Below are 24,309 nucleotides of genomic sequence, written 5' to 3'. Positions count from 1 at the left end.
TTCCCCTAAATACCGATTCCCCCTATCCATCAGTGCAGACCCCAACACCTGCTCCTGGACTCAATTTGAGCCTTCTAGCTCCCCAAATTGACAGCTTGTAACTCTCTTCTGCCGCCTCACATCTCCTTTCCGTCTGAAATTCCAATTCCACAATCAGGTCATAAGGATGTCCTTGATCACGGTGAAGGATCTTTGGTGATAATAAGGGAGTCAGGGGTATAAGATAGTTAATAGTTGAGACAATGCACTCCTCTCCTCAACTCAGGTGATGTCTGACAAAGCCTCCAAAGTGAAGAGACGAATATAGACGAAGTAGGATCTATGATGGATCACATCGGATTTATTTTTGTAACACTTACCATCTCCACCATCAGTAAGCAGCAATATATAAACGCAAGGTAGATAGCCTTGTGATTCGGGCATATTGATACCCAATCCTCGAATTTCGATATTGCGAACGCCCTACATAATACTTATACATGATTATTGACTGTGACGCTATCCAGACCAATACATTTGAAGAGGTATCTACGCCATGCTCAATCTCTCCAGTCGACTTCTCGCTCCCTCCACCAACGCTGTTTCACGATCTAACAAACTCATGACCTGAGCTATCTTCGCCTTCCGGATCTCAGACGGTATCTTCAGATTGGGAGAAGCGACTGGCTCCTCCGCCACAGCTAATTCCTTGGCCTGCTCCAACAGATCTTCCTTCAACGACATGACCTCGGCATATCGACTCCACGGTTCTTTCCCATTACCCTCTGGAGCATCTTCCCCTTTATCAGTGATCTTGCTCTCTACTAGAGCAACCTCATCTATCCACGCTTTTTCCTTGTCACTCAATTCCCGGTTCGTTCCTTTCGATTGCAGTTTCTTCAACCTTTCTATTCTTTCCGTGATCTTCTTTTGGTTATCCTTCGCTGCTTGGATGCGTTGCTCCAGAACTTCATTATTTGTCATAGCTGGCTCCTCGTCATCAAAGTCTGTGCCAGTGATGGCTTCCACTCGATTTGCGACATCATTTGCCTTCTGAATCTGATTCCGTAATTCGATCTGTAAGCGTTCACATCGTCTGAAAAGTTCTGCTGCGGCCGTTCCAATGCGATGGGTCTCCTCACTGAGGACTTTATGGGCATCCGTCATAATCGTAAGGGTGGCTGGTGATAATCGAACCTCCTCCTTTAGTAGCCTTTTGTATTTGCTATGCCTTAACTTCTCCAGCAGAGATGGCAGAGCAGAACTTTCCTCGAAACTGTGGGCTGGTTGATACACTGGTCTGGGCTCATACAAAGTCAGAGGTTTGTCAGGCTCTGAATCGTAAGTTGGCGATCGGGATCGACGGATAAGGTCGTATTCAAAATCTGGCGCCTCGAAGGACACAGAGATTGGACCGTGTGGAGTTGCAGTAAGGAGAAAGCATCCAAGATCAGGGTCGCGAATTAAGGTACTTGCGGCCAGTGGACTTGATCGATCATCTGCTTTCTGGGTGTAAATTCGCTCGCGAATTGTGTTTTGTCCCTTGGCAAGGAGTTCAACTCTGAAATCAGTACCGGCTGTACCTTCTGTTAACTCACTCTCTAGGCGAAATACCCAAGGTGTGAGCGACATGAAGGTGATGCTTGAAGTATCGGTAATGTAGAAGGAATACCGAGAGTCATAGTCTAGACTGAACATGGGCCAATTGCCATCCCACACCTCCCCGTCGCGTAGTGTGTCGAGAACTTGAAACGTCAATAAGGACGGAGGATCCTCATCCTCAATGAATCGCGAAGTCTTAGACTTTGATCTTGGCAACCATTGTGCTTCGACTCCATCCAGGTCCAAGCAAATAGAAACTCGACCACTACTCGCGGAGAGGCAAACTATACCCATGGACAGTCCTGCATCATTATCACCATCGTCCAATTCGAGTTCGTCCTCTTCTCCTAGCATCAACTCATCCCCATCAACTTTGGGGCCAATGACATAAATATCGCTGAGCAGACTATCGAGCTCATCTTCAGATTCCTCAGGAGCTAGATCAAAATCGAAAGGGCCTTGAAGTTTTGGTATACGGCCAGGCTTGCTTGGTCTATTGTAAACTTCCGCAGCTGGTTCGCCGAGTGAAGCCTCAATATACACTGGTTCTTGCATGTCGATATCAGACATCCATGCTAGCTGTTGTTGAGCTAGAAGTTTGCTTTTCTGCGATACCTCTGGATCATCTTCAATCGTCGCAATCTTTGCAACAATTGAAACAGATAGCGAGGGTATCAGTGTTGGAGGCGGAGAAAATTTCTCGGGTAATAGGGGACACAGCGCATACACATCTCCTTCTCTCATAGCGATCCATAGTGTCATTGGAGACCATCCTCCAGACCCTCTGGCAGGGAAACATGCAGATGCAACCTCCATCTCGAAGGAGTCCGGAGAAAATCCTTTGTTCATACCAGATCCTGAAGCTCCAAAATCTTGATCCGCAGAAGTTCCGTCGGCTAACTTCTTGAGATCGATAGCAAGTGTTGGTCGATCAAAAGACCAACGGTCCGCTGTAGATAACTCCCATACTCGCACTACAGCATCTTCTGTCACTGTTACCAAGCATGTGCCATTTACCCCAAGAGGATGCCAGAGGGCAGAAACTATCCCGGATTGTGATGTTACATGAGTCGTCGGGCCCAAGGTATATGTCTTCAATTTCATTGGCCCCGTATCAGGAGCTGTGAGATGTGACGGTTCAGGCAAGATGGCAATATGAACAGTATGTGTAGTGAGGATCGCAAGATAGTTGGCGTTCGGAGAGATTATCAACTGTCGTATATCGTCCGCAACCGTAGTTTTGATAGTCTGGGGAAATCAGCATTTTGCGAGTAAGGGAGGGGACCTTTGGAGACATACCCGATAGCCCTGGGCATGATTGTCTCCATACTGACTATCCGTATCCTTTCCCTTCCCAGAACTTTTCTCTCTTTGCTGCTTGTCCTCCCACGCTTCCTTCAAGTAAACAAGATCGGCCCATCGAATCTCCTTTCCAACGGCAATAAACACCTCCGTTCCCCTCTGCGCAATCGTTCGACGAGGACCAGGCTTTGCATTTCTCTTGCCATTTGAACCCACCAGAAGAGACGAGGAATCTGATTGTTTGGCTGAGGGAACAAAGATCTCATGGCCAGGATTTGGCTTGGAAAGCCAAGCTGGGGTGTAATTGAGGACCTTTGGCATTTTGGAAGCCTATAGCCCAGCCGCCTTCAGAGCTTCGGGAAGCTTTGCAACCTTTTTGAATCTATGGCTAGATCATGGACTATCAATTCGAGAGGAACGTAAACTTGACTGCTGCTGAGTTGGTTGCTGGCAGGTTGGTGATGTGGTGAGTTGGAGTTGTTGACAGGGATGGGCCGAGCTCACATTTTCTCGGGTTGACGTGCCAAAGGGAAGCGCTAGCGCGTCGCGAAACAGCTCTCAAAGAACTCAAGCAGCTTTTCTTTTAACTCCCGACTGTAGTACCACAAAAATGCCAGGCGCAGTACGAAACACTGTTGAGCGGCTGGATAAGCCAAGTGCTTATTACCAGAACAGAGTAAGCTATGCGACCCTTTTTTTGTCTCATGGAATTGAGCGCAGGATTGACAATGAACCCTCCCTTCCAGAACAGGAAGCGCAAGTACGACAGAGACCCTGAGGATGGAAGAGAGAGGACACCGGAGGCGCCAGCTGAAGATCCGTTAAAAGATGCTACTACCCTTTACGTGGGAAACCTGTAAGCCGCCTTTGTCTCTGCCTTGTCAAGCTAGAGCTCACGCCTTATGCAGGTCCTTCTACACAACTGAAGAGCAGATTCACGAACTCTTTGCGAAATGCGGTGAGATCAAGCGCTTGATTATGGGATTGGATAGGTTCAACAAGACACCTTGTGGATTCTGCTTTGTTGAATATTATACGCATCAGGATGCGCTCGACTGCATGAAATACATCGGTGGTACAAAGCTTGATGAGCGCATCATTCGGACAGATTTAGATCCTGGGTTCCAGGAGGGAAGGCAATATGGAAGGGGAAAATCTGGCGGCCAAGTGCGCGATGAGTACCGGGAGGAATATGATGAGGTATTGAAAACAAAACTCGTGAGTGCATACAAATACTGACTGCAATCTTTTAGGGTAGAGGAGGTCTTGGCAGAGCAATCCAAGCGGAGAGAATGAAGGAAGAAGAGGAATATGGGAAGGGTAGATAAATTTAGACGCTTTCTAAAAGGTGTTCAGGCGTCTGGGAAAATCTTGGGTTCACCTTTACTCATGAGATTACGGAAAAATTGTTTCCAGTCCAATCATGGTTGACTCGAACACACACGAGCTCTTGTGCAAGGGAATTCCATCTGATATACATTGATTCCATAACGCCGCCCATGCATACTTCTACATCCCAAGTATGATACACTCGTCCAAATGCTCCAACTGCTCAGTAACCGGGAGGGTTGATTCGTTGCGACACTCTGGTCCACTTCGGCAGCTCTGCCATCTCATTAGCATACTTCCGACCTTGCAGATGATTACTCTCTGGGAACTCACTATGGATGCCCTTTCTATACTTCTTCTCCTTCCGGTCGAAAATGGTGTATTTGTCTTTCGGCAGCATCTCCTGCTCAATTGGCATCTCCTCCTTCCATCTCTCCACAGCCTTCGTAGTAATACCCTGCTTAGCCAGAGCTCTATCCACAACTGCGACCACGTTGTCAACAGCGCGGAGACGTTTCCGTTGTCGTGCCTTTTGGAACTTCGAGAGTCGCCATGGGATCTTCCTATTTCACGAATCACCGTCAGCAAAGCCCTAACCGCATCAATTGAATAGAGATGATTATAACCTACCAGAGAAGACCGCCCGACAGTGCGTTCGTAGGTCTGAAAGCTCCGAACATTTTGTTGATGTTGGCCTTGCAGGAGGTGGTCGTCGAACGATGCTCAGAAAATAATCGACCCTAGGCCGGAGACAAAGCGTCCAATCAGCGCTCGCGTCGCTCCATCTTCCGCGAACTCCACCGCGCAACATCCAGACCTCAGACTCGACGAACGGAGACAAAGATGTCATATTACTTTGCCATAATTGGCACGCAGGATAACCCTCTCTTCGAATATGAGTTTGGCACTGCGAAGCAGGGCGGAGATGGGATTGCGCGGTTCCCGGAGCAGGCTCGGCATATGAATCAGTTCATCGTGCATAGCAGTCTGGATATCGTAGAGGAGGTGCAATGGGGCCATGGGCAGATGTACGCTGACTTCTTATCCTGAATTCTTGTATTTACTGACTTTTTGGGAGGTATCTCAAGTGTATTGATCGCTTCTACAATAACTATGTCTCCTGCTGGATGACTGGCGGCAGTAAGGCTAACTACCCATCCCCCTCCTCTTCACTCGCCATGCAACTTCTACTGACGAAATCAGATGTCAAATTCCTCCTCCTTCATGCGCCCTCTCAGCCAGCTTCCTCAACCACGACTCGAGCAAGCACATCGATAGCTGCGAACCCCACATCGCCGCAGACCGAAGAGGCCATCAAGCAGTTCTTCACAGAAGTCTACGAAAACTGGGTTAAGACCATTATGAACCCTTTCTATCAGGTCAATATGCCGGTCCGCAGTCCGGTGTTTAGAAGCAGGGTAGCGGCTGCAGGGAAGAAGTATTTGTAAAGGCTGAGAAGGCGCGAGGCGATATAATACTTCATGGATGCCTAGAGGCTCTTGGGGTGGCGGATTTGAGGATAACTTCTCGCTATCTTCGCTAGATGCGGGTACGAAATGACTGCAGGATGTCTGTCTATCGTGGCCTACACGGTTGGAGCTCAGATATGATTCTCGGGCCCGACTTTGAATCCTATCTATGGGCGGCGAACGCCTATCTCGAGGGACTGATCTTACAATGATTAGGGACAGACGTTGAGGGAAGCGGCATATAAATAATATCATGGGTGAGCGTCGATGCATGAGAATGAGCAGGCAGACGTGGCCAGCAGAATGGAAGGACGATTCAGTACATAAGGGCGAGAACGAAATTCGTTATTGACCCTGTTCTGACATCTTGGATTTGGAATTCATCAAATTCAATCGGCTAAGGTCTCGAACGCCTCGATCATTCCTGTCCCAGAAACCGAATGGAATCTTCCATGTTCCGCGGGATTAATTCGTAACGGACCCCTCTTATCCAACACATTTTCTCCCTTATCCAAGGTTGTGTCTGTCTGATTGATCTCCGTGCCCTCGTCGATACTTCCAACAAGTAACAAGTGGTAGCTGACCTGACGGCTCAACCTGGCCCTCCCACAATTATGTTTCAAACCATGTGAATCCAAATGTCTCTTGACTTCCTTATCATCTGCTCCGTCGAGAACTATCTCCTATCCTCCCAAGCCCCCCAATATATCCACACAACGCGTAGCCATCAACCGTTAGGGCAAATGCGAGGCATATAGGATATCGAAATCGTGTGTAGTATTGGAGCGTCCTGACTAGACTGGGTCACGATCTTGATGAATGTCGCCTTGCTTGCACTTGTAGCCATTTAACGTCGAGATATGCACTAATGAAACAGCTGGAAGTGGGGGACTAGAAGAAAGAGCAAACAGAAATAGGCAAGAAGCCAGGGGGTTTTAATCATTGTTCCTGTCGTGATAGAGCAAGGCATGAACTCAACTCTCTGACAACCCCTCTGGATTCGTACGAGTAGAACATATCCAGGTCCAAGGGGTCAATGCTCCGTGATCCGCGTCGACAGATCGATCGTAGTATAAGAGAGAGGATGGTGATGTTATTATGCCAACGTGTTCCAATGGAGGATCCAGAAAAGTGTGAAGGTGGGAAGAAGAGGCAATATGGAGCTTTCGTGGACGCGGCGGGTTGTTGTGATGAGGGGCGAGAGACGAGACGCGCTATTGCTCGCTTAAGCCGAGGCAGGCCAAACCCCCTGGGCGAGCAGAGGCCCAAAACGCGGTTAACTGGAAAGCGCCCGTGCCGAGTGATCTGGGAACTTTAGACTTTCTGCTGAGGAAATCACTCGAAAGTCAGCCCTTTGAAAAACGCTCGCTCGTTCGGGACTAGCGCCACGTTTTGCAAAAGGCCCTTTCCAGATCACCAGTTCGCCCTCTTTAAACTCGCTTCTTCCCTCGCCGTCTTTCTCTCTTCTTACTTCTTACACCTCCCCAATATCCGTCACATCATCCCACCTCCATCTACAACTCCATCAAATCCGTCTACAAGACGCGTTATTTCATCACCAAACAACTCCTTACTACTTCTAAAACACCTTCAACATGACTGGCCGTAAGTACTCTTCTCTATCTCTTGTGTACGCGCATTGTTGTCATCGTCGTCGCCTCTTCGGTCGGAGATCCCCTGTCTTGCTGTTCGCATCATGGATCGTGTCGACCAACCAATAGAACGCGACTTCGACTTCAACCTCCACCTCAACCTCACAACAACATCGCGCTTTTTCTTGCACCTCGTCGTCGCCTTTGATCATGAACTATACTGACGCGATCCATTACAGGCGGAAAGGGTGGAAAGGGTCTTGGCAAGGGAGGAGCCAAGCGTCACCGCAAGATTCTTCGTGACAACATCCAGGGTATTACCAAGCCCGCTATCAGACGTCTCGCTCGTCGTGGTGGTGTCAAGCGTATTTCAGCCAGTAAGTGACTGCCCTCGTCGCGTCGCGCTCCCCATACCAGTGTACTGACGCGTCTCAGTGATCTACGAGGAGACTCGTGGTGTTCTCAAGACCTTCCTTGAGGGTGTCATCCGTGATGCCGTCACCTACACCGAACACGCCAAGCGCAAGACCGTCACCTCCCTCGATGTTGTCTACGCTCTCAAGCGTCAAGGCCGTACCCTCTACGGTTTCGGTGGTTAAATCATCTCACATACTCGCCCCATCTCAGCCAGCTCACCACTATTCGATCACAATCTCGACGATGGCTCGGTACTGCTGGATTTTGATGTGCATCTGTTACCTTTGATAGTCTATTGCAGACGGTCTAGCATCCTGTTTACGGGAGGGGTACATTGGATTTACGTTTGGGATGGTCCTCGCAGAATGGGATCTGAGCTGGCTGATATGGTGGAATGTCGGAATGTCAAACGGTACTCTTGCTTTTATGGCGTTTGGGGTGGTCTGGACGTGGGCGTCTAGTGGGAAGGAATACGGATTAATTGCATGACATTAGCTCATACAGAAATGAATGACATAACCTTGATACCATCTTGTTTCGAAATGCTTCTGACCTGTCTCGCTGTAACCTCGTGGATTTGACGCATGTTACTCGACTTGAAAAGCAGAACAGCAGAGTAGTGGCTCATTGCATGAAATAATACGCTGTCCTTCAGGACACGAGGCATGCATTGCCACTTTGATAACGACTACAAATCAGTAATGTCCTGCCTAGATCATCGACCCAGCAAACCCGAATAGGCACCCATGCACCCCTTCCCTTCCCAAACAAAGGAGGCAAGTATTTAGGGGTAAAAAATTGTTTGTAAAGCTGTCAAGGCTCACAAGGAAATCTGATCACTTACCCTCTATCCTGTACAATCAACAATCAATAAAGAGCGATTTGATTCGTTGATACCCCCACGCGGCCTCGATAGTATACTATCATTCATACTTGCTCTTTTACTTTTAATTTTTCATTTTCTTTTTTGGTTCGTTAGGAGTAGTGTTAGCTTTAGGGGACGGTAAAGCCTAGATTGATTTTTCTTTTTTTCTTTTGGTCGTGAGAGATGAGATGGGTGGAAAATCAAGAAACTAAATGAGTGTGTATCTTCTATCTAGATGAGAGATGTTAGTTAACAGGCTGCGTTAAGAAGAAGGGGTTCAAAAGATGAGCCTTGACAGTTTGACTGGTTTGAATACGAATTTGCGTATTTGACGATATCGGTCACGGTCTAAGGGAGGGAGAAGAGTGAATTTGAGGATGGGTGTTGTGAAGAAAGGAGGAAGTGAGAGGACGCTATGGCTTGGGAATGTGACGAGCCCTTTTGCTTTTAGCATACCTACCTTTGTATAGCGATTCTACGAGATCTTTAAGATTATCTATCCTACGCTTGCTTGGGTATATAACTTGAGTATGTATAGTAGAAGATTACAAGTTGATATATAGAAAGTGTTTATCTACTCCCACTTAGATGGTTGCATTGTGAACATTTCACGTGATCAACCCCCTTTCTACCTTATTGAGATGAGATGCAACTTTGGTAGGTCGCCATTTTGCTATCACATACATAGGATTTCATATCAGAAGATAAAACAATCCTCCCTAGAAATTGGCGTTCCAATATTCTCTGTCTCGCAACTGTATATTTTTTCAAGTAGAGAGCAAAGTTTATGAAGGCTCTAATCGATGGTGACCCCCCGTTAGAGCAATATTGAGTAGAGTAGAGGCCCGACGGGTCTAAAGGGGTGTGCAATACTCCTACCGATGAAGAAGAGTATCTTTTTGCTATCAAGGGTCCCAAATGCTTTCCTTGATGAATTCGTTTCAAATATCGAAGGTCTTTTATGGTGAACGTGCTAATATATTCCGAAAGAAGAGGAGATATAAACATCCCGAATCCGTCATCCGAGTTGACAAAATCTGATTTGTTACCCATGAGTGGCTCGACCCATTGTCTCTTGATCCAACGCTCCAAAAACCTATGGCTTTGCTCTCGAAGAGTGTATCGGCACTCTCAGTCAGGACTCAGGACTCAGGACTCAGCTGGAACACCATCTTCTTCGAATAAGGCCAACATCGATTGAAAGACTAGAATCTTTTCAGAAATACGAAATATCTTGGACAGTATCTAGTCTTAGTGACAGCCTCGCTACTATGGAACTTGCCTGGCAAGCCCTATGCCCTCAAGGTCCCTTATATGATCTATATCCAATGCCGATGGTCAGTTTGCACCTGCACTTAGCCTCGTTGCTGCAGCTTCATTCCGGAATGGGATTCGCATTTGATTCGACTTCAATGGCATACACACTTGGATTGCGGGATAACCCCTTCGGTCGTTACGCGGATTTGTCTATCCGTACTTCAGAAGACAACATTCCAGAGTATCTTCAGACGAACGATCGCGTAACTGGAATCACCTCTTTATGTAAACCAGACTATGCTTACAATGTGTCATGTCACAACTTCTCGGTAAGAAATTTCTTACGAAGAGCGCCAGGATCGACGTTGGATGTCGGTCCCCTACCTAAGCGAGGCCGATGTTTCTCAACGGCTTCTTTTGAAAGAGGCTGACAGAATCTACCCGACATTGTGCAACAGACTTCAGTCTAAACCAACATACCTTACCTTATCAGTATCTGCGTTCACATTCTATCTACCCAAATACAGGTAGGCCCAGATGATATATTCCATCCTCAAGAACAGGGAAATTACCACGTGCCGTGTCGCTGCCAAGGATCTCTTGCGGGATTTTACTGAATGTTTTTGTCAAGTTTATCAAAATATTCTCTATACCCCCGCACAATGCAGCTTTGTTTCTTCTTCGAGTTTGGCTTTTGAAGGCTGTGAAAAGAAAACTTGTTAGTTACCCTGGCGGCTAGGCCAGCGGCTCAGATTCGGCTGAGGGATTTGTTTTCACACGGCATCCTCATATTGGGCGGCTGGAGGTCAGATTGTACGTCAATAATACTCGGTACATCGTGTCAGTAAATTAGCCGGCTCAACGGTGATGACTGGAGAAAGAAATCAATGCGATTTTTTCAAACCTCCTGGTTGCCAGTACTCTAGTGAGGGTGGCATCTGGCTATTCTGGCACACGTAGTTCAATCCCTCATAACGTAATACCATCCACCCAGTCACGAATAAAGATTGCTTCTTTGTAAATTGGTCATTATTGAGCATAGCTTCAATTTACTGTCTCTATGCGGGATTTTATACCCCGTATGTCATTGTGTCCTCGAGCTGTCAAGCTGTTAAGCTGTCAGTCTGGAAGAGTAGCTCCACCCGCCAAGGTAATGTTGGTGATCAAGGCCAGTTGGAATCACAATCTACCGTAACGATGGTTAGATGATCTTGCGGGAGTTTAAAACCTTGACTTCCTCTTCTCTTTTTGTTGTCTTGCTCTTAAATGAAGACATAACTTGCAAACTTTGGGCAAGGGCTTTAACACTTCATATCCTGATCGTCTTTCCCACATATCGACCTTCACCTCTTCGCAGTCACTCGCCTCCTCTCAACCCCCCCATCCCCAGTCTTTTTGCAGTAGTGTAGATAAGCCTTATAGCCCAACGCTACTCGTTATGCTCCTCTTTATCCTCGCCCAGTCTCAGAATCGCGGAACAACTACAGAAGACAAAATGGTCAAATGTGAAGAAGCGAAGACACAGGATCTACGGATTCAGTGGACTGACGTCGACGTTGAAGCTGCGCCAAGGCAACCTCCACTTCACCGTTCAAATTCGAGCTTTTCTATCAGCAGCATACATAGCAGAAGAGGTTCCATAGATCCATCATCCGCTCTCCCAATCGAATATCGCACAGTCTCTTACCAAATCGCCGAGAGCAAAGAAAAAGGTGCAGCAGAGATACAAAAAGCAAAGAGTTCTATTGCAAGAGGTACGTCTCCAGTGCCCTCTTGCCTCATCATTAATCTGAATTCCGAATAGAATTTGAAACAATCGACTGGCACATATTATCTCCCAACGAAATATACACTCGTCTATCCGTCTCTCCTAGTCAAGGTCTCTCAGTAGATCAAGTCAAACGAAGACTCGGCGAATATGGCAAGAACATGCCATCCCCTCCGCCGACACACTACTTCCAACAGATATTTGGGTATTTCTTCAAAGGTTTCGGAGCTATTCTCTTGGTCGGTTCTATTCTCGTGTTTGTATCGTGGAAACCTCTCGGTCAACCACCCTCGACTGCGAACTTGGCACTTGCGATCGTTCTTTTGGCAGTATTTTTTATTCAGGCAGGCTTCAACGCATGGCAAGACTGGTCTTCATCTAGGGTTATGGCCTCAATCACGACCATGCTTCCTGATAGTTGTTTGGTCCTTAGGGACGGGGCACAGATAACTGTCGTGGCAAGTGAGATCGTCCCTGGTGATATCCTCTACATCAAATCTGGGAATAAGTTGCCAGCTGATGTAAGGTTTGTTGAGATTTCATCTGATGCGAAGTTTGATCGATCTATTCTTACCGGTACGTGTTGCCTCAGTCTGTAGCTTGCGATCAACAACTGACGTATTACAGGGGAGTCACTTCCACTGCCCGGCACTGTCGACAGCACTGATGAGAATTACCTTGAAACAAAGTGCATTGGCATGCAAGGAACACATTGCATATCTGGCAGTGGTATCGGAGTAGTCGTATCTACGGGTGACGATACTGTGTTTGGCAGGATTGCAAAACTGACCAACACACCAAAGACTGGCCTTACTCCCTTGGAAAAAGAAATCTTCAACTTTGTGCTTTTTATATGTTCTATCATGTTCACCATGATCCTTATTGTGATCATCGTCTGGTAAGGTCCACTTCTGTCACGATATACCGCTTCTAAGTCTTCTAGGGCTGCCTATCTACGCCGAAAACACCCAGACTGGATCAATGTCCCAACATTGATCGTTAACTGTGTCTCTGTGGCTATTGCATTTATACCTGAGGGTCTTCCGATTGCCCTGACTGCTTCCTTGACCATTACTGCAAATGTTATGCGACAAAACAAAATTCTTTGCAAATCTCTGAAGACTGTGGAAACCCTCGGATCTGTCAGCGTTATTTGTTCTGATAAAACGGGAACCCTCACGAAAGCGAGTATAAATGATTCCTCTCCTACCTCAGCTGCTAACGTGGCGTCAAGAACAAAATGTACGTTACTGAAACCAGCATCGGAACTCATAATATGACACCTGAATCGGCAAGAGATGAAATGATAAAACGTCGCCATGAAGGGAATGGTGTTAATGCTGTTGACCAATTACGAGCAATTGCAGGCCTCTGCAACTCAGGGGAATTTGATGCGGCATCACAACACCTCCCTCTTCATGACCGTAAGATTAACGGAGATGCTACCGATCAAGCTGTTTTAAGACTATCAGAATCTCTAGGATCCGTCTCGGAGCTTCGAAGAATGTGGAAGAAAACATTCGAACTTGCATTCAACAGCAAAAATAAGTATATGATTAGAGTATTGGCTCTAGCAGAGGAAGAAGGCCTGAAATTGGCTTTACCGTCTACCGAAGCCGCTACCTTCCGTCCTGATGATATGTAAGTACGCAAGGCTTTGTAAAGAAATACTTATACTAATGGCCATAGTCTTCTGACTATTAAGGGAGCACCGGATGTCTTGATAGGCCGATGCTCTAAGTATATATCTATTGATGGTGAGACCAAGGTTCTCGACGATGCTACACGTACCACCATCGAAAAGATCAAGAATACATGGTCATCCCAAGGCAAGCGGGTGATTCTTCTGGCACGAAAGGTAATTTACAAGGAGACTATGGTAGCTGCGCCTGCATCTGCCGAGTTCGAAGATGAAGTGATGCATCATGCTAAATCAGGCCTTACACTGGTCGGCATTGTTGGTATTGTAGATCCGCCTCGTGACGAGATCCCATATGTTGTATCGACGCTCCGCGGTGCGGGTATCAGAATATTCATGGTATGTCGCATAATATCTCTAGGTTATTGCTCTAATATATAAATAGGTTACTGGAGACTTCGCTCTCACAGCCCAAGCCATTGCAGCTGAATGTGGCATTATCACAGCCCCACCACATATGGTTAACAACATCTCCGCTCTTTCCAGAGATGGCATCAGCCCAACTACTGTATCCGACGATGAGAAGAAAATCGAGGAGTATTCCAACTCCACTACGTCTTCAATTGTTCTAAGCGGCCCTGAATTGATAACCCTCAACGACAATCAGTGGGATCAGTTATGCAAATATGACGAGATAGTCTTCGCTCGCACAACCCCAGAGCAGAAGCTCCGGATTGTGAGGGAATTTCAATCTCGCAGTGAGATTGTTGGTATGACCGGCGACGGCGTTAATGATGCCCCTTCTCTCAAGGCTGCCGATATTGGTATTGCTCTTGGAAGCGGTTCGGATATCGCTATTGAAGCAGCTGACATGGTACTCTTGGAGTCCTTCGGTGCAGTTGTGCAGGCTGTTCAGTATGGCAGGGTAGTATTTGACAACTTGAAGAAAACGATTGCATACTTGCTTCCGGCCGGTTCCTTCTCGGAGTTCTGGCCTGTTATGACTAGTGTCATCTTTGGACTACCGCAAGTCCTGTCTTCTTTCCTGATGATTATTATCTGGTAGGTTTTACCACATCTTCCTTTAGTCCTCGTGTACTGACAACACCAAAGCTGCTTCACAGATTGTGCTGCCGCAACCGTCCTTGCATACGAAGCTCCAGAGGCCGATGTCCTTCTCCGCAGGCCCCGCAAACCCGGCGTCGACCGCCTTGTGGACTGGAAACTACTGCTGCAATCGTACGGCGCAGTCGGAATCTTCGAAACCACGATGTCTTTCACCATGTCCTATTGGTATCTCCAACGGAACGGCATCCGATTCAGCTACCTCTGGTTTGGCTACGGTAATCTACCCCCAACCATCGACCAGGCTGAATCTACCTCCCTTCTCAACGAAGCCTCCAGTATATACTTTGTCAACCTCGTCGTCATGCAGTGGTTCGCCCTAATGGCTCTCCGCACCCGCCGGCTCAGCATCTTCCAACACCCACCGGCATTCAACAAAGCAACACAAAACCTGTACCTGTTTCCAGCTATAGCATTTGCCCTCGTTATGGCCATCTTCTGGCTCTATATCCCGAAGCTGCAGGAGGTGCTCGCCACGAGCCGAGTCCCGGCAGAACATTTCTTCCTACCGGTGGCATTTGGGTTGGGTCTTCTCTTCCTAGATGAGGCGAGAAAGTGGGCTGTGCGTAGGTGGCCTCGGGGGCTGCTGGCTAAGGTAGCTTGGTAGTGGTCTCCTTATAGATAAAAAGATGGGTAGTACGTGAGGAACTGGTTTTTGATGGGTGAACCCCTGAGTCCTGAGTCATGACTTTTTTGATGATTGAGAAATGGATATTAAAAATGGGGTCTAGGTCTTGGCTCTTGTTAGTTTACTTGATTCTGAGGGAATACAATGAGGTCGAGTGTTCATAGGGTCACAACTACATTCCAAATTCCAAAAACGACTTGATGGAGCGTTTGGTCCCAGATGTTCAAAGCGTAGGACCTGCTTGATAGCTATGCCTCAATAAAATAGTCTTCACAGTCTCAGACCCAAGCATTTCTCCATTCATAGAACCATCATCCCCTTTTTACCTTACTCTAACCTTCGCTCCAACAACTAATCATTCAAGTAGCCAGCCCAATCCTTGAAACCATTATTAAGATAATATAGAGAGACCACAGACATATCTTACTTTCTTCCCATAGTTTTAAAATATGCATATACCCGATCTCCTTCATTATTCTGCATCGTGGGAGCTGAGCTTTGGTATGAGATTTCTGTTTTAGGAAATAATTGGTTAGGTAGGGGCTCGCTTAAAAAGGGGTCCCCATGGCTTGAGCTCTGAGCTGGATTAAGGAATAGTATCGTGAGCCCCATTGTGTTCGAGAGGTATACTTGTGGACCTACTTTCATCGGGATTCGAACTTGAAAAGGTATCTGAGCCAGAATTTGCTGCATTATTTCCGCCCGAGACTTAGTTTACGAGTATTCTAGGAAGCCAGAAGTCTTGCATAAAGGACTTACTTAGATATTGAGGAGTAAACCTCAACATCTCAACCCTCCTTTGAATAACTCCTAATCTCAGGCTAACACGTCGTTCTGACAGTGCTAAAGCGAATAATCAGTGACTTCTCTCATCTATTATAAACATGCATTTTCTAACCTTCTCTTCTGCGGAAGTGTCTGGGCACGTTTAAGAGCAGGCAGAATAATTACTGCCAGGCTGAGAGTGATTTGATTGAGGTTGAACTGGAATGTGAATTCCGTATGTGCTGGAAGATATCTTGGACACTGGCGAACGTTATATTACAACTAGGCTTGGGGCAAGCATGCTGGTCTGGGGTTGACATCGTGGTGTTTGTTGTGAAGGAAGTAGTTAGGTAAAGTGATTAATGGAAGGTATTGGGGGGAACGAGAGTTGATCTTTCGTGTGCTCTCTGTCAGATAAAACGTATTTCTGTCACAACGTACAAGCTGCCGGTCAAAAAGGTGAATTACTAAAGTAACTTAGATATTAGATGACTTTAGTATTCTACGAAGTTGGGGACTCGGGAATCTTGTACCATAGTGATTTCTCTATTCTCTTTTGACGATTAGGAAGGGAATAGGGAAGGGAGTGGAGTATATATAAGGTACCTAGGTAGTGGATCTCCAAGGCAGTAGCATGGGGAGGCGAACTCAATAATGACCAGGTATGTAGAGATGCTTTAGTAAGTATTCTGAGATCGTGGTATTATGGTATATATAAAGAGATGGCATGAAAACGAAACATATAACGAGATATGTAAAACGATTCCTGAACTCGACGCTTCCCCGCAATTCCAAAAAAGACAACGAACCTATACGACATGCTCTCCAGTCAGCATGCCCTCCCGTCTTGCCTTCTTAATGGCCTTCAGTTTCGCCGTCCCTATACCCGCAACTCCCTTCTCCTGATTCTTGCCAAGCCACGGTTTCTTCGCGTCGCCCAGCATGCTTCCCGCTAGGAAATACGTGATCAAACCCAAGATGATCAGCACGAACGCAATGGGATATAGGAAGTAGATCGTCTGTCCAAAAACATGAATGCCAATAATAACGCCCCAGAAATTGCCCGTGAGCAAGGATATATCGAAGAACGCGGCGGATGCCATTCGGAGGATGAGCGGGGCAAGGGAGTAGAAGAGGGCTAGCGCTATGGTGTATCCGACGATATAACCACCGACCTGCCCGTCCCAGGTTGCGGATTGGAAAGATCCGCGGTCGAAGATCGCAGCCGTGACCCCGTTGATGATGATTCCGAACAAACCTAACATGCCCAAGACCTCGTACATCGGCCTCTTGCTCACGAACCATTCTTCGAAGACGTTAGAGAGGCCATAGAAAGTTGCGCCAGCGAGACCGAAGAGATCGCCCTTCAGCTGCGTGGGCGGATCGCCACCGTTCGAGCCCGTGATGTGGTCGGATGCGAGAAGGATGCCCATACCGCCGCAACAGATCAGGATCCCGAGAATCTGGGCCCATTTGTAGCGTACGTGTAGGAGGACAAAGGAAACAATCACTACACAGACGATGGACCAGAAATTCAGCAGTTGTGCGGAAAGAATGTTCGTATATCGGTAGGCCAATACGGTAAAGTAGTTCCCTTCAACGTCCATAAACGACAGGATGATGTATTTCCATCCATCGACAAAGAGGAGCTTGAAGTATTTCTTGGGGCCGTAGGTGAAGACGGTATATGTGGTGTATATAGCGGTGAGAACGACGTAGTTGAAGAGGGTCTGGAAGGCAGGGATAGAAGTTCCCTTGTTGACGAGGAGGGTGGAGAATGTATTTGTTGCTGTGATGCAGAGAGCGAGGACTTGTCTGTTTGATGATCAGTATCCTGCCATGAATACATAGAAAAGAGCGTACCCAAGAAGCAACACAGCCCAAAACTCCTTCGTAGTCATATACGCATACCATTTCGTTTTCTTGGACTCCAGAGCCTCGATAGCTTGCTCTAGAACAACCGCATCGACGGCTTCTCCTCCGCTATTCGCGGCCCTTAGCTCGTCGCTATTCGTCTCAGTAGTCCCATTTCCATGTTCATTAATCTCCAATCCATCGCTAGACCTGCGATAATCCTCTCCATTTTCAAGCGCACGATCATGCGTCTCGATCGCCGTGGTTTTCGTATCTGCGGTCTTCGAATCCATAGCGCTTTGTCTTTCCCCTTCGCTTTCGCCAGAAACCCTCCAACAAAAGTCCTCGTCGTCGGAAGAAGCGTATACAAGAAGTGGCACGCTCGCCTCAGAGCTTGAAGCCGTGGTTAAAAGAAAAATTAGGGTATTATATCGACGTCGGAAATGATGTCAAGACTCTTATCGCACCCAGCGAAGCCTTTCTTCCTCCCCAGAGCACAATGAGCGCAAAGACTTCCAAGTCGCTCACTGGAAATGTTATAACCGGCTTGATCGCATTGACTTGTTTGATAATGCGAGCGCAAGAAAAAAGCGATCGCAGAAAAAAAGAGGATGGGATTTTACCTTGGAACTTATAAGGAACTTGAGTAGCCCTGGAGACCCCAGTAACGCGATTGATAGCGGGGCAGGGAAAAGTGGTAGCGGGGTCATGGCGGGACACGTGATTGGAGAAAACCCCGCTGTTCGCACCTAAAACGCCATAGGTCCGCTGTCAGGCGGGAGCGGGAAAAGATCTGGACCACGGTGGGGCTCCGCCAACGTTTCGGGGACGTCCGATGAAGAAAACCTGGAGATGATCGACTCTGGAGACCCAAGTATCGAATAGGGCAAAGAAGGACGGGCATGAAAGGGAGGGAAGAGGAATATTAAGTGCGGTAGAGTTTGAGGTGAGTCAATTACCCATATGTTTATATGTACTTTGTGCCATACCAGGTTTCGGATGGTCCGGAGCTGACAGTCGGCCCTGTGTTTTCTGGAAGATGCTCAAGACTCAAGAGGGAGTTGTCAAAGCGATACAGAAATCGTCTTTCAATCACCACCGCTCTAGCGGAGGGACCCCAGCGGGAAGCCTTTGATTAGCTCACAAGGTACAACGACGGCAAGGCCGTTGGTTGTGTCTTGATTGCTGTGGTTGCAAATTTGTGTCACGGCTGATATGTCAAAGGCTCCTGATTTTCCTGAATTTCTCCCCCAACTCAATGATTCATATCGTGACCGAAGCTTGAAATTACTCAATCTCAAAACCCACCGTGGGGGGAAGTAGGAAAAGGAAACTATACTGGAGATCCAAGGAAGCTGCCCGCGAGAAAGCGGCATGTCTGATAATTTCATCCTCGAGGTCTTGGATCTCATCAGCGTACTATTTTGCCAAAGATTCTTCTACAGGCCGAAATTTGCCTCTGGTGGTAAAGTCCCGCATGCTCGTACCAAAGGCAACGAACCGCTTGGTAAAACATGCGTGGCTCCCGGTGCTAGGAAATTTCGGAGATTTCGAGGTGTTCACAAAAAGAGGAACCCCTCAACAGACCAAATCACATCTACTATTTAAGGGGAGCAACACTCTCAATGGGGGATTAAGTCTGGTTCTTGAACTTTACAGAGCCCGGATCTGTAAACTCGCTCATGGCCGATTGTGACTTTGTGAGTGTCCATCTGAGAATCTTCTGCAACCCACACATACTATTCCCTTCCAATTTCTGGGAATTTATAAAGCTCATTCCTGAATATTCTAGACGCCCTATCAAATCAATCCTCAGATCTATATTGAGTAAAACGAACACTTTCGAAGTTGCGAGGAATGTCTCAAATTGTCGTCGAGCAGTGTGACCTTTGTGATCCTGCAATGTTCTCCGCAGATACATAGAAAATCTTTTTCTATCCTGATTAATATGGGGCGAGATATCAATAGTTATCACATCATGGCTCTCTTTCGGTGGGGTATAGGCAGAGAATACCAGAGATGGAGCCAACAAGCAAAGTGAAGGACTTGTTTATAAGGTGAGATTTGCAGAAATCTAAATGAGGTGATTGGTAATGCCAAACTAAATATATGATAGTATTTTAGTGGTGAATATTTCTTCATATTTATATTCTTCGCAAGGGTAACCTCAAACTGAGGAGATTATTCTATGATATAAATACAAAGGAGGTTGTGTTCTCCCGTACATTAGTGTAAGAAGTCCTCTGGAGATAAAGTGTGTGGCTACTACGCTCGGCAGAGGTCTACATACGACAAGGTTCCTTCCTCTTTTGCCTCCTTCCTTTTAGTGTTCGCTAACATGCCGGGCAGATCCCGTTCGAACACCTGGCGCGAGTGACCGAGGTGGTCGCGTTTACTAACGCAGTTGTCTGCCTTGAACGCAAAGAACAGCATACCAATATCAAGGCTGCAATTAAGCTTTATGAAGAGGGGAAGATCGATGACTTACAGCATGTCTTCATAATGGAAGGCAGAATTTATGTATGTGACGCGCCTAAGTGATATTATGTATGGATGCGCGGAGACGCATGATGGCTGCTCTTAGAGCGGGCCGTGTCCCCAGCCAGAGAAACGTCGCTGCGTACAGAGAGCCGTGTTGCAGAGGCGGGCCCCTTGACGCGCAAATGAAGGGTCTAATGGATGAGGTCATAAAGCAATTGACGGGCGGAGAGGACTTGGCAGACAATGACGGACCACTTAGAGTTTTATCTGTGATTGTCGAATTTCATCTGCTTGTTGTCGAATTTTATCTATGATTGTCATATTTTTTTATACTGTTATCGTTTCTTCGGACGATACAGCCCAGTACTGGCACTGATGTTTGTATTGGTACTAGTATTTGTGCTTGAACTCGAATTTGAGGTCGAACTCTCACCACTCGAGGACAGCTTCCGTCGCGATGGGCTTGGAATATGGAGACTTGGGCTCGTAGGTCTTTTCCTTCGGTCCATGTTAGCAGGGGGCTCTCCAAATCATCACCTTTAGACTTTCATACCTTAGGAGTTCAGAACAAACTATTCACTCCCATTTCCTATCTTTAATATACCAACTATCCACATCCATTATATACCCTTCCCAACAATCTCTGACCTAAACAGGAAACCAGAAATGTGTGCGCACTGCGTACATGAAGAGTATCCTTCCTCGCTAGCTCAACATGAAGCCGGACATCTGATTTGCTTCACGATTGGATTAATGATGACCTTTCTTCTCTCTCGAGCTAGTCCCTCCGAATCATCTTCCTCTTTCAATAACTCCCCAATAAACCAAGCCAGCTGCTCTCTCATACTCAGCCCCCCCTTCTCCTCATCAGATCCGATGCATTGCTTTCTGATTCGTCTCCCAAGCACGCCCATCATATGATCTCTCCCAGCCTTCTTCGCCGCCGGATACATCATGGCCACAAACATCAAGATACCAAAATGGATGAAAACAAGAAAGCAAGTCGCCGGACCCGAGACGCCGTCGAAAATGACCCCAGATTGGTAAAGGAGGAACGTATATTGGGTCAAGTAGCACGTGACGGCCCAGAACAGAACCGTTGTTAACGCATTCCACCTCCGTGAAAACTGGGGAGGGCGGACTTGGCAGGGGCTCGGATCAGCAAGGTAGGCAGCGAAGTTCTCCATTTCATGTTGGGCAGCCTTTTCTTCTCCATCCGGCACATAGTTGAATATGATCTCGTGCGTCCAGATCCAGTTGCGGATGCTAGTTCTGACGCAGTCCACCCACTCGGTGAGCGATGCTTCTTCGTCGAGCACAACGATGGTCTGGGAGAAATAACCGTTGAAGTAGCCAAGCATGGAGAGGAGGCCGAGACAGCTATAGAAGAGCAGAAACCAGACCTGCAAGATACCTTCCCCCGCAATACCACGTTTCTCCATGTTGGCTTTGATGCCGAGGACTGCAACACAGGCGAGGATGGGATGGATGACGGAGAATGAGTGAGGTAACCTATCGATCCAATCCCTAGTGGGGTTAAGTGCTAGTTGGGGAGGCATTCTGAACTCTTTGGAGTTAACGTTCGTGAAATGTCGAAGCTTGCAGTTGTTGAGGCATGAAGGGCAGAAATAAGGGAATCTAAAAAGATTATAGAGTTGGCTAAGGTATGTCAATCAGACTAAATATTCGGATGCTATCCTAATGATGCGGACATAATGTCATAACCAGAAAAGTGTGATATTGACAATCTAGTTGAGGGCCCCCGGAAGAGTGAACGTGCAAGCAAAAAAAAGAAAACAGAACGTCAATAAAATAAAACGATATGACAAGACTTGTAGAGAGATGAAGGACTAATGTCTATTAACAACCAGCTTCTGGGTAGAATGTGAGCTGACATTGGAAGAAGTAGCGTACATGTCTGAATCACTCAGTCCAAATGGTTAGTCGATTACCGCCGTCGAATTCTCAACCGAATTGGCCGTGACAGCCCTTTGGCCCATAAATTGGTCACAATACTCGTTCTGGACTCATTCAGCAAACCCTGCATAATTTTGAAATTCAGGTACAGGCCACTGCCCACAGAATATTTGAATTCGCAGCACTTCAATATAACTTTCAATCCTGCATACGCCTCGTCCTCTACCCGTGAGAATAGGGGGTTTCTTCGCTTGTGACGCCAAGCGAGGGAGACGTCATCCATCCGCGTACAGAGTGAGGTGGGTAAGATATCAACTTGCGACATATTCGAAGCATACGTCACGACAGAACATCGAGGTTTAAATGTTAAGGAAGAAAAGTTCAACACTCTAGAGAATATCGACTCATTCTGGATGTGGTTGGTGAAGATTGAAACTCTGAGCCTGCGACCTCGATAAGACACCGACACGGCAGTCTCTGCGCGACGCGATCCTGAACCACCCCGCCGAAGTCGAGAGCTCTACGAATGCCGTCACTGCCTCAGCACAGGGGCGAACAGCCGACGATGATCAAGATGAAGAAGACGCAGCCGAGAGCCAAGATGCTGATATATCTCGCGCTCGCATTGGGAATCTCATGGACCGTATATATTATGCTTTCCCGGTCTGTAGTGGAATGGGGATCCGAGGATGTGCTGCTTGGGGGTGAGAACCCAGAAGCCGGACAATATGGATTGAATGAGCGGCCGATATTCATCGACACGATCCAAGTCCTCGACCTCCCCTCGAAACATCTTCCCGAGACAGGCAAGAACCGACACCCGGGCCGATTGGTTATCGTCGGTGATGTACATGGGATGAAGAACGAGCTGGTGAATTTGTTGGAAAAGGTTGATTTCGATAAGGATAAGGATCATCTGATCTTGGCTGGTGATATGATTTCCAAGGGCCCGGACTCGCCGGGCGTGGTAGACCTGGCTATGAGTTTGGGCGCGACGGGCGTCAGAGGGAACCACGAGGATAGGATTATACTTGCCCAGGCAGATATGGTCGCAGACCACCTGACGTCAGATTTGCCAGGCCCGAACGAGGGAAGAGAAAAGGTAGAAGATGCTCTTGAGGAAGAGAGTTTCAGCCACGGAGATTACAAAGACAGGTCATTGGTCAGGCTGCTGGGCCCGGAGAGAATGAAGTGGTTGAAGGGCTGCCCAGTCATTTTGAGGGTAGGCAAGATTGGGGATATGGGAGAGGTGGTCGTTGTTCATGCAGGCTTAACTCCAAGCGTGGAGTTGGAAAAGCAGAATCCCGCTATGGTCATGAACATGAGGACTATGTCAAAGGATGGCGTGCCAAGTGATGAAGGCACAGGCACGGTATGGTTGAAGGTATGTAAACTTGCTGCATCAGGACTCGTTGAATGGTTGCTAATGGCTCTCCAGGTGTGGAACAAATACCAGAACAAGCTACCCAAAAATGAGCGGACCACAGTCATATATGGACATAATGCGAAACTAGGACTACAGGTCGAAAAGTACAGCATAGGTCTTGATACAGGATGTGTAAAGGGCGGGAGATTGACGGCTTTGGTTATCGAGGGTGGTAACACCGATCATACAACCAAGCTGGTTCACGTCGATTGCGCAGACGGGAGAACGAAATGGAGAAAATATATGTGAAGGCAACATCCGAGGCATATATACCACAGGTCTACGTCTGCGCTTGGTTATTGGCCTCGTTCAAGTCTTTACAGAGAGGGTTTGAAAAGAACCCGAACGATAGACGGAGAGTCTACCATCCACAGCATTTGAAGGCCGGCATTCCCCCGAAAAATGCCGTACAAACTACCATGTCTTAGCGTGGCGCCGTCAAGGGAGAAGCCATTTCACCTCTCTACTATGTACTTCGAGACAACTTTACAATCGCCGTGGACAGGCTCACCGGCGTGAGGCTTCAGTCCAGGGTAGAGTTTTAGAGCTAGCGAGACTCGTGTTTTGGAAGCTCGAACAAGGTGGATGTAAGATATTGGCTAACAGGGCGCCTCAAAGATCCGAACCCGATTTCTGCGTATGCCCAACAGCCCTCATATCTTGGTGCTCTGCGCCTAGTTCTACCCTTACCAAAGTTGGTGTTTAAACGATTAGGAGATAGTGGTTGGTTAGAAAGACATACCGGGAAATATCTCTTTCCTCACCAGAGATTGGATAGCAGGGACCTGGAAAGCTTCAAGGTCTTACAATTTATTGTATTTACACACTCCGATCACCAGGTATTGGGATTTAATATAGATGATTCGCATATACTTGAGATGGTCAACAGTTTAT

At 47.2% G+C, this 24,309-nt stretch overlaps 10 protein-coding genes across 10 annotated transcripts; 5 read left to right on the top strand and 5 right to left on the bottom strand.

Annotated features, from left to right (window-relative positions):
• Positions 1-404: 404 nt before the first annotated feature.
• On the bottom strand, positions 405-3,351 carry M430DRAFT_113982 (hypothetical protein). Its single transcript, XM_024861538.1, has 2 exons — positions 2,881-3,351; positions 405-2,829 (listed from the first exon to the last, which is right to left on the bottom strand). Exons 1-2 carry the CDS (start codon positions 3,202-3,204, stop codon positions 529-531), a joined length of 2,625 nt encoding a protein of 874 aa, XP_024725876.1. The 5' UTR covers positions 3,205-3,351; the 3' UTR covers positions 405-528.
• Positions 3,352-3,486: 135 nt separating this feature from the next.
• On the top strand, positions 3,487-4,211 carry M430DRAFT_63483 (hypothetical protein; the record flags this gene model as incomplete). Its single annotated transcript, XM_024869058.1, has 4 exons — positions 3,487-3,559; positions 3,630-3,739; positions 3,792-4,083; positions 4,137-4,211. Exons 1-4 carry the CDS (start codon positions 3,494-3,496, stop codon positions 4,209-4,211), a joined length of 543 nt encoding a protein of 180 aa, XP_024725875.1. The 5' UTR covers positions 3,487-3,493.
• A 224-nt stretch (positions 4,212-4,435) lies between these two features.
• M430DRAFT_94374 (hypothetical protein) lies at positions 4,436-4,892 on the bottom strand (the record flags this gene model as incomplete). The annotated part of the gene is made up of 3 exons (XM_024869835.1): positions 4,436-4,488; positions 4,546-4,775; positions 4,843-4,892. 3 exons carry the CDS (start codon positions 4,890-4,892, stop codon positions 4,436-4,438), a joined length of 333 nt encoding a protein of 110 aa, XP_024725874.1.
• A 163-nt stretch (positions 4,893-5,055) lies between these two features.
• On the top strand, positions 5,056-5,660 carry M430DRAFT_47359 (hypothetical protein; the record flags this gene model as incomplete). The annotated part of the gene is made up of 3 exons (XM_024867919.1): positions 5,056-5,240; positions 5,291-5,352; positions 5,416-5,660. 3 exons carry the CDS (start codon positions 5,056-5,058, stop codon positions 5,658-5,660), a joined length of 492 nt encoding a protein of 163 aa, XP_024725873.1.
• A 1,884-nt stretch (positions 5,661-7,544) lies between these two features.
• Positions 7,545-7,872, top strand: M430DRAFT_91629 (hypothetical protein; the record flags this gene model as incomplete). The annotated part of the gene is made up of 2 exons (XM_024869672.1): positions 7,545-7,650; positions 7,709-7,872. Coding segments are annotated over 2 exons (270 nt in total), but the record flags the coding sequence as incomplete, so codon positions are not given.
• A 3,435-nt stretch (positions 7,873-11,307) lies between these two features.
• On the top strand, positions 11,308-14,994 carry M430DRAFT_63480 (hypothetical protein; the record flags this gene model as incomplete). Its single annotated transcript, XM_024869057.1, has 8 exons — positions 11,308-11,566; positions 11,617-12,156; positions 12,208-12,478; positions 12,524-12,764; positions 12,815-13,221; positions 13,270-13,618; positions 13,665-14,281; positions 14,333-14,994. The coding sequence occupies 8 exons, from the start codon at positions 11,308-11,310 to the stop codon at positions 14,949-14,951; spliced, it is 3,303 nt and encodes a 1,100-aa protein (XP_024725871.1). The 3' UTR covers positions 14,952-14,994.
• A 1,399-nt stretch (positions 14,995-16,393) lies between these two features.
• On the bottom strand, positions 16,394-18,180 carry M430DRAFT_32759 (hypothetical protein). The gene is made up of 2 exons (XM_024866230.1): positions 17,601-18,180; positions 16,394-17,552 (listed from the first exon to the last, which is right to left on the bottom strand). Exons 1-2 carry the CDS (start codon positions 17,882-17,884, stop codon positions 16,547-16,549), a joined length of 1,290 nt encoding a protein of 429 aa, XP_024725870.1. The 5' UTR covers positions 17,885-18,180; the 3' UTR covers positions 16,394-16,546.
• A 2,180-nt stretch (positions 18,181-20,360) lies between these two features.
• On the bottom strand, positions 20,361-20,641 carry M430DRAFT_32757 (hypothetical protein). The gene has a single exon (XM_024866229.1). The coding sequence runs from the start codon at positions 20,579-20,581 to the stop codon at positions 20,408-20,410; it is 174 nt and encodes a 57-aa protein (XP_024725869.1). The 5' UTR covers positions 20,582-20,641; the 3' UTR covers positions 20,361-20,407.
• An 8-nt stretch (positions 20,642-20,649) lies between these two features.
• M430DRAFT_32756 (hypothetical protein) lies at positions 20,650-21,687 on the bottom strand. Its single transcript, XM_024866228.1, has one exon. It carries the CDS (start codon positions 21,629-21,631, stop codon positions 20,783-20,785), a length of 849 nt encoding a protein of 282 aa, XP_024725868.1. The 5' UTR covers positions 21,632-21,687; the 3' UTR covers positions 20,650-20,782.
• Positions 21,688-22,641: 954 nt separating this feature from the next.
• On the top strand, positions 22,642-23,664 carry M430DRAFT_92861 (hypothetical protein; the record flags this gene model as incomplete). The annotated part of the gene is made up of 2 exons (XM_024869740.1): positions 22,642-23,373; positions 23,428-23,664. 2 exons carry the CDS (start codon positions 22,642-22,644, stop codon positions 23,662-23,664), a joined length of 969 nt encoding a protein of 322 aa, XP_024725867.1.
• Positions 23,665-24,309: the final 645 nt, after the last annotated feature.

The sequence above is a fragment of the Amorphotheca resinae genome, assembly GCF_003019875.1.
Source record: "Amorphotheca resinae ATCC 22711 unplaced genomic scaffold M430scaffold_1, whole genome shotgun sequence".
In the NCBI taxonomy this organism is placed as follows: Eukaryota; Fungi; Ascomycota; class Leotiomycetes; order Helotiales; family Amorphothecaceae; genus Amorphotheca; species Amorphotheca resinae.
Note: the sequence above shows the minus strand (reverse complement) of the source record. Positions and strands in the feature narration are given on the sequence as shown.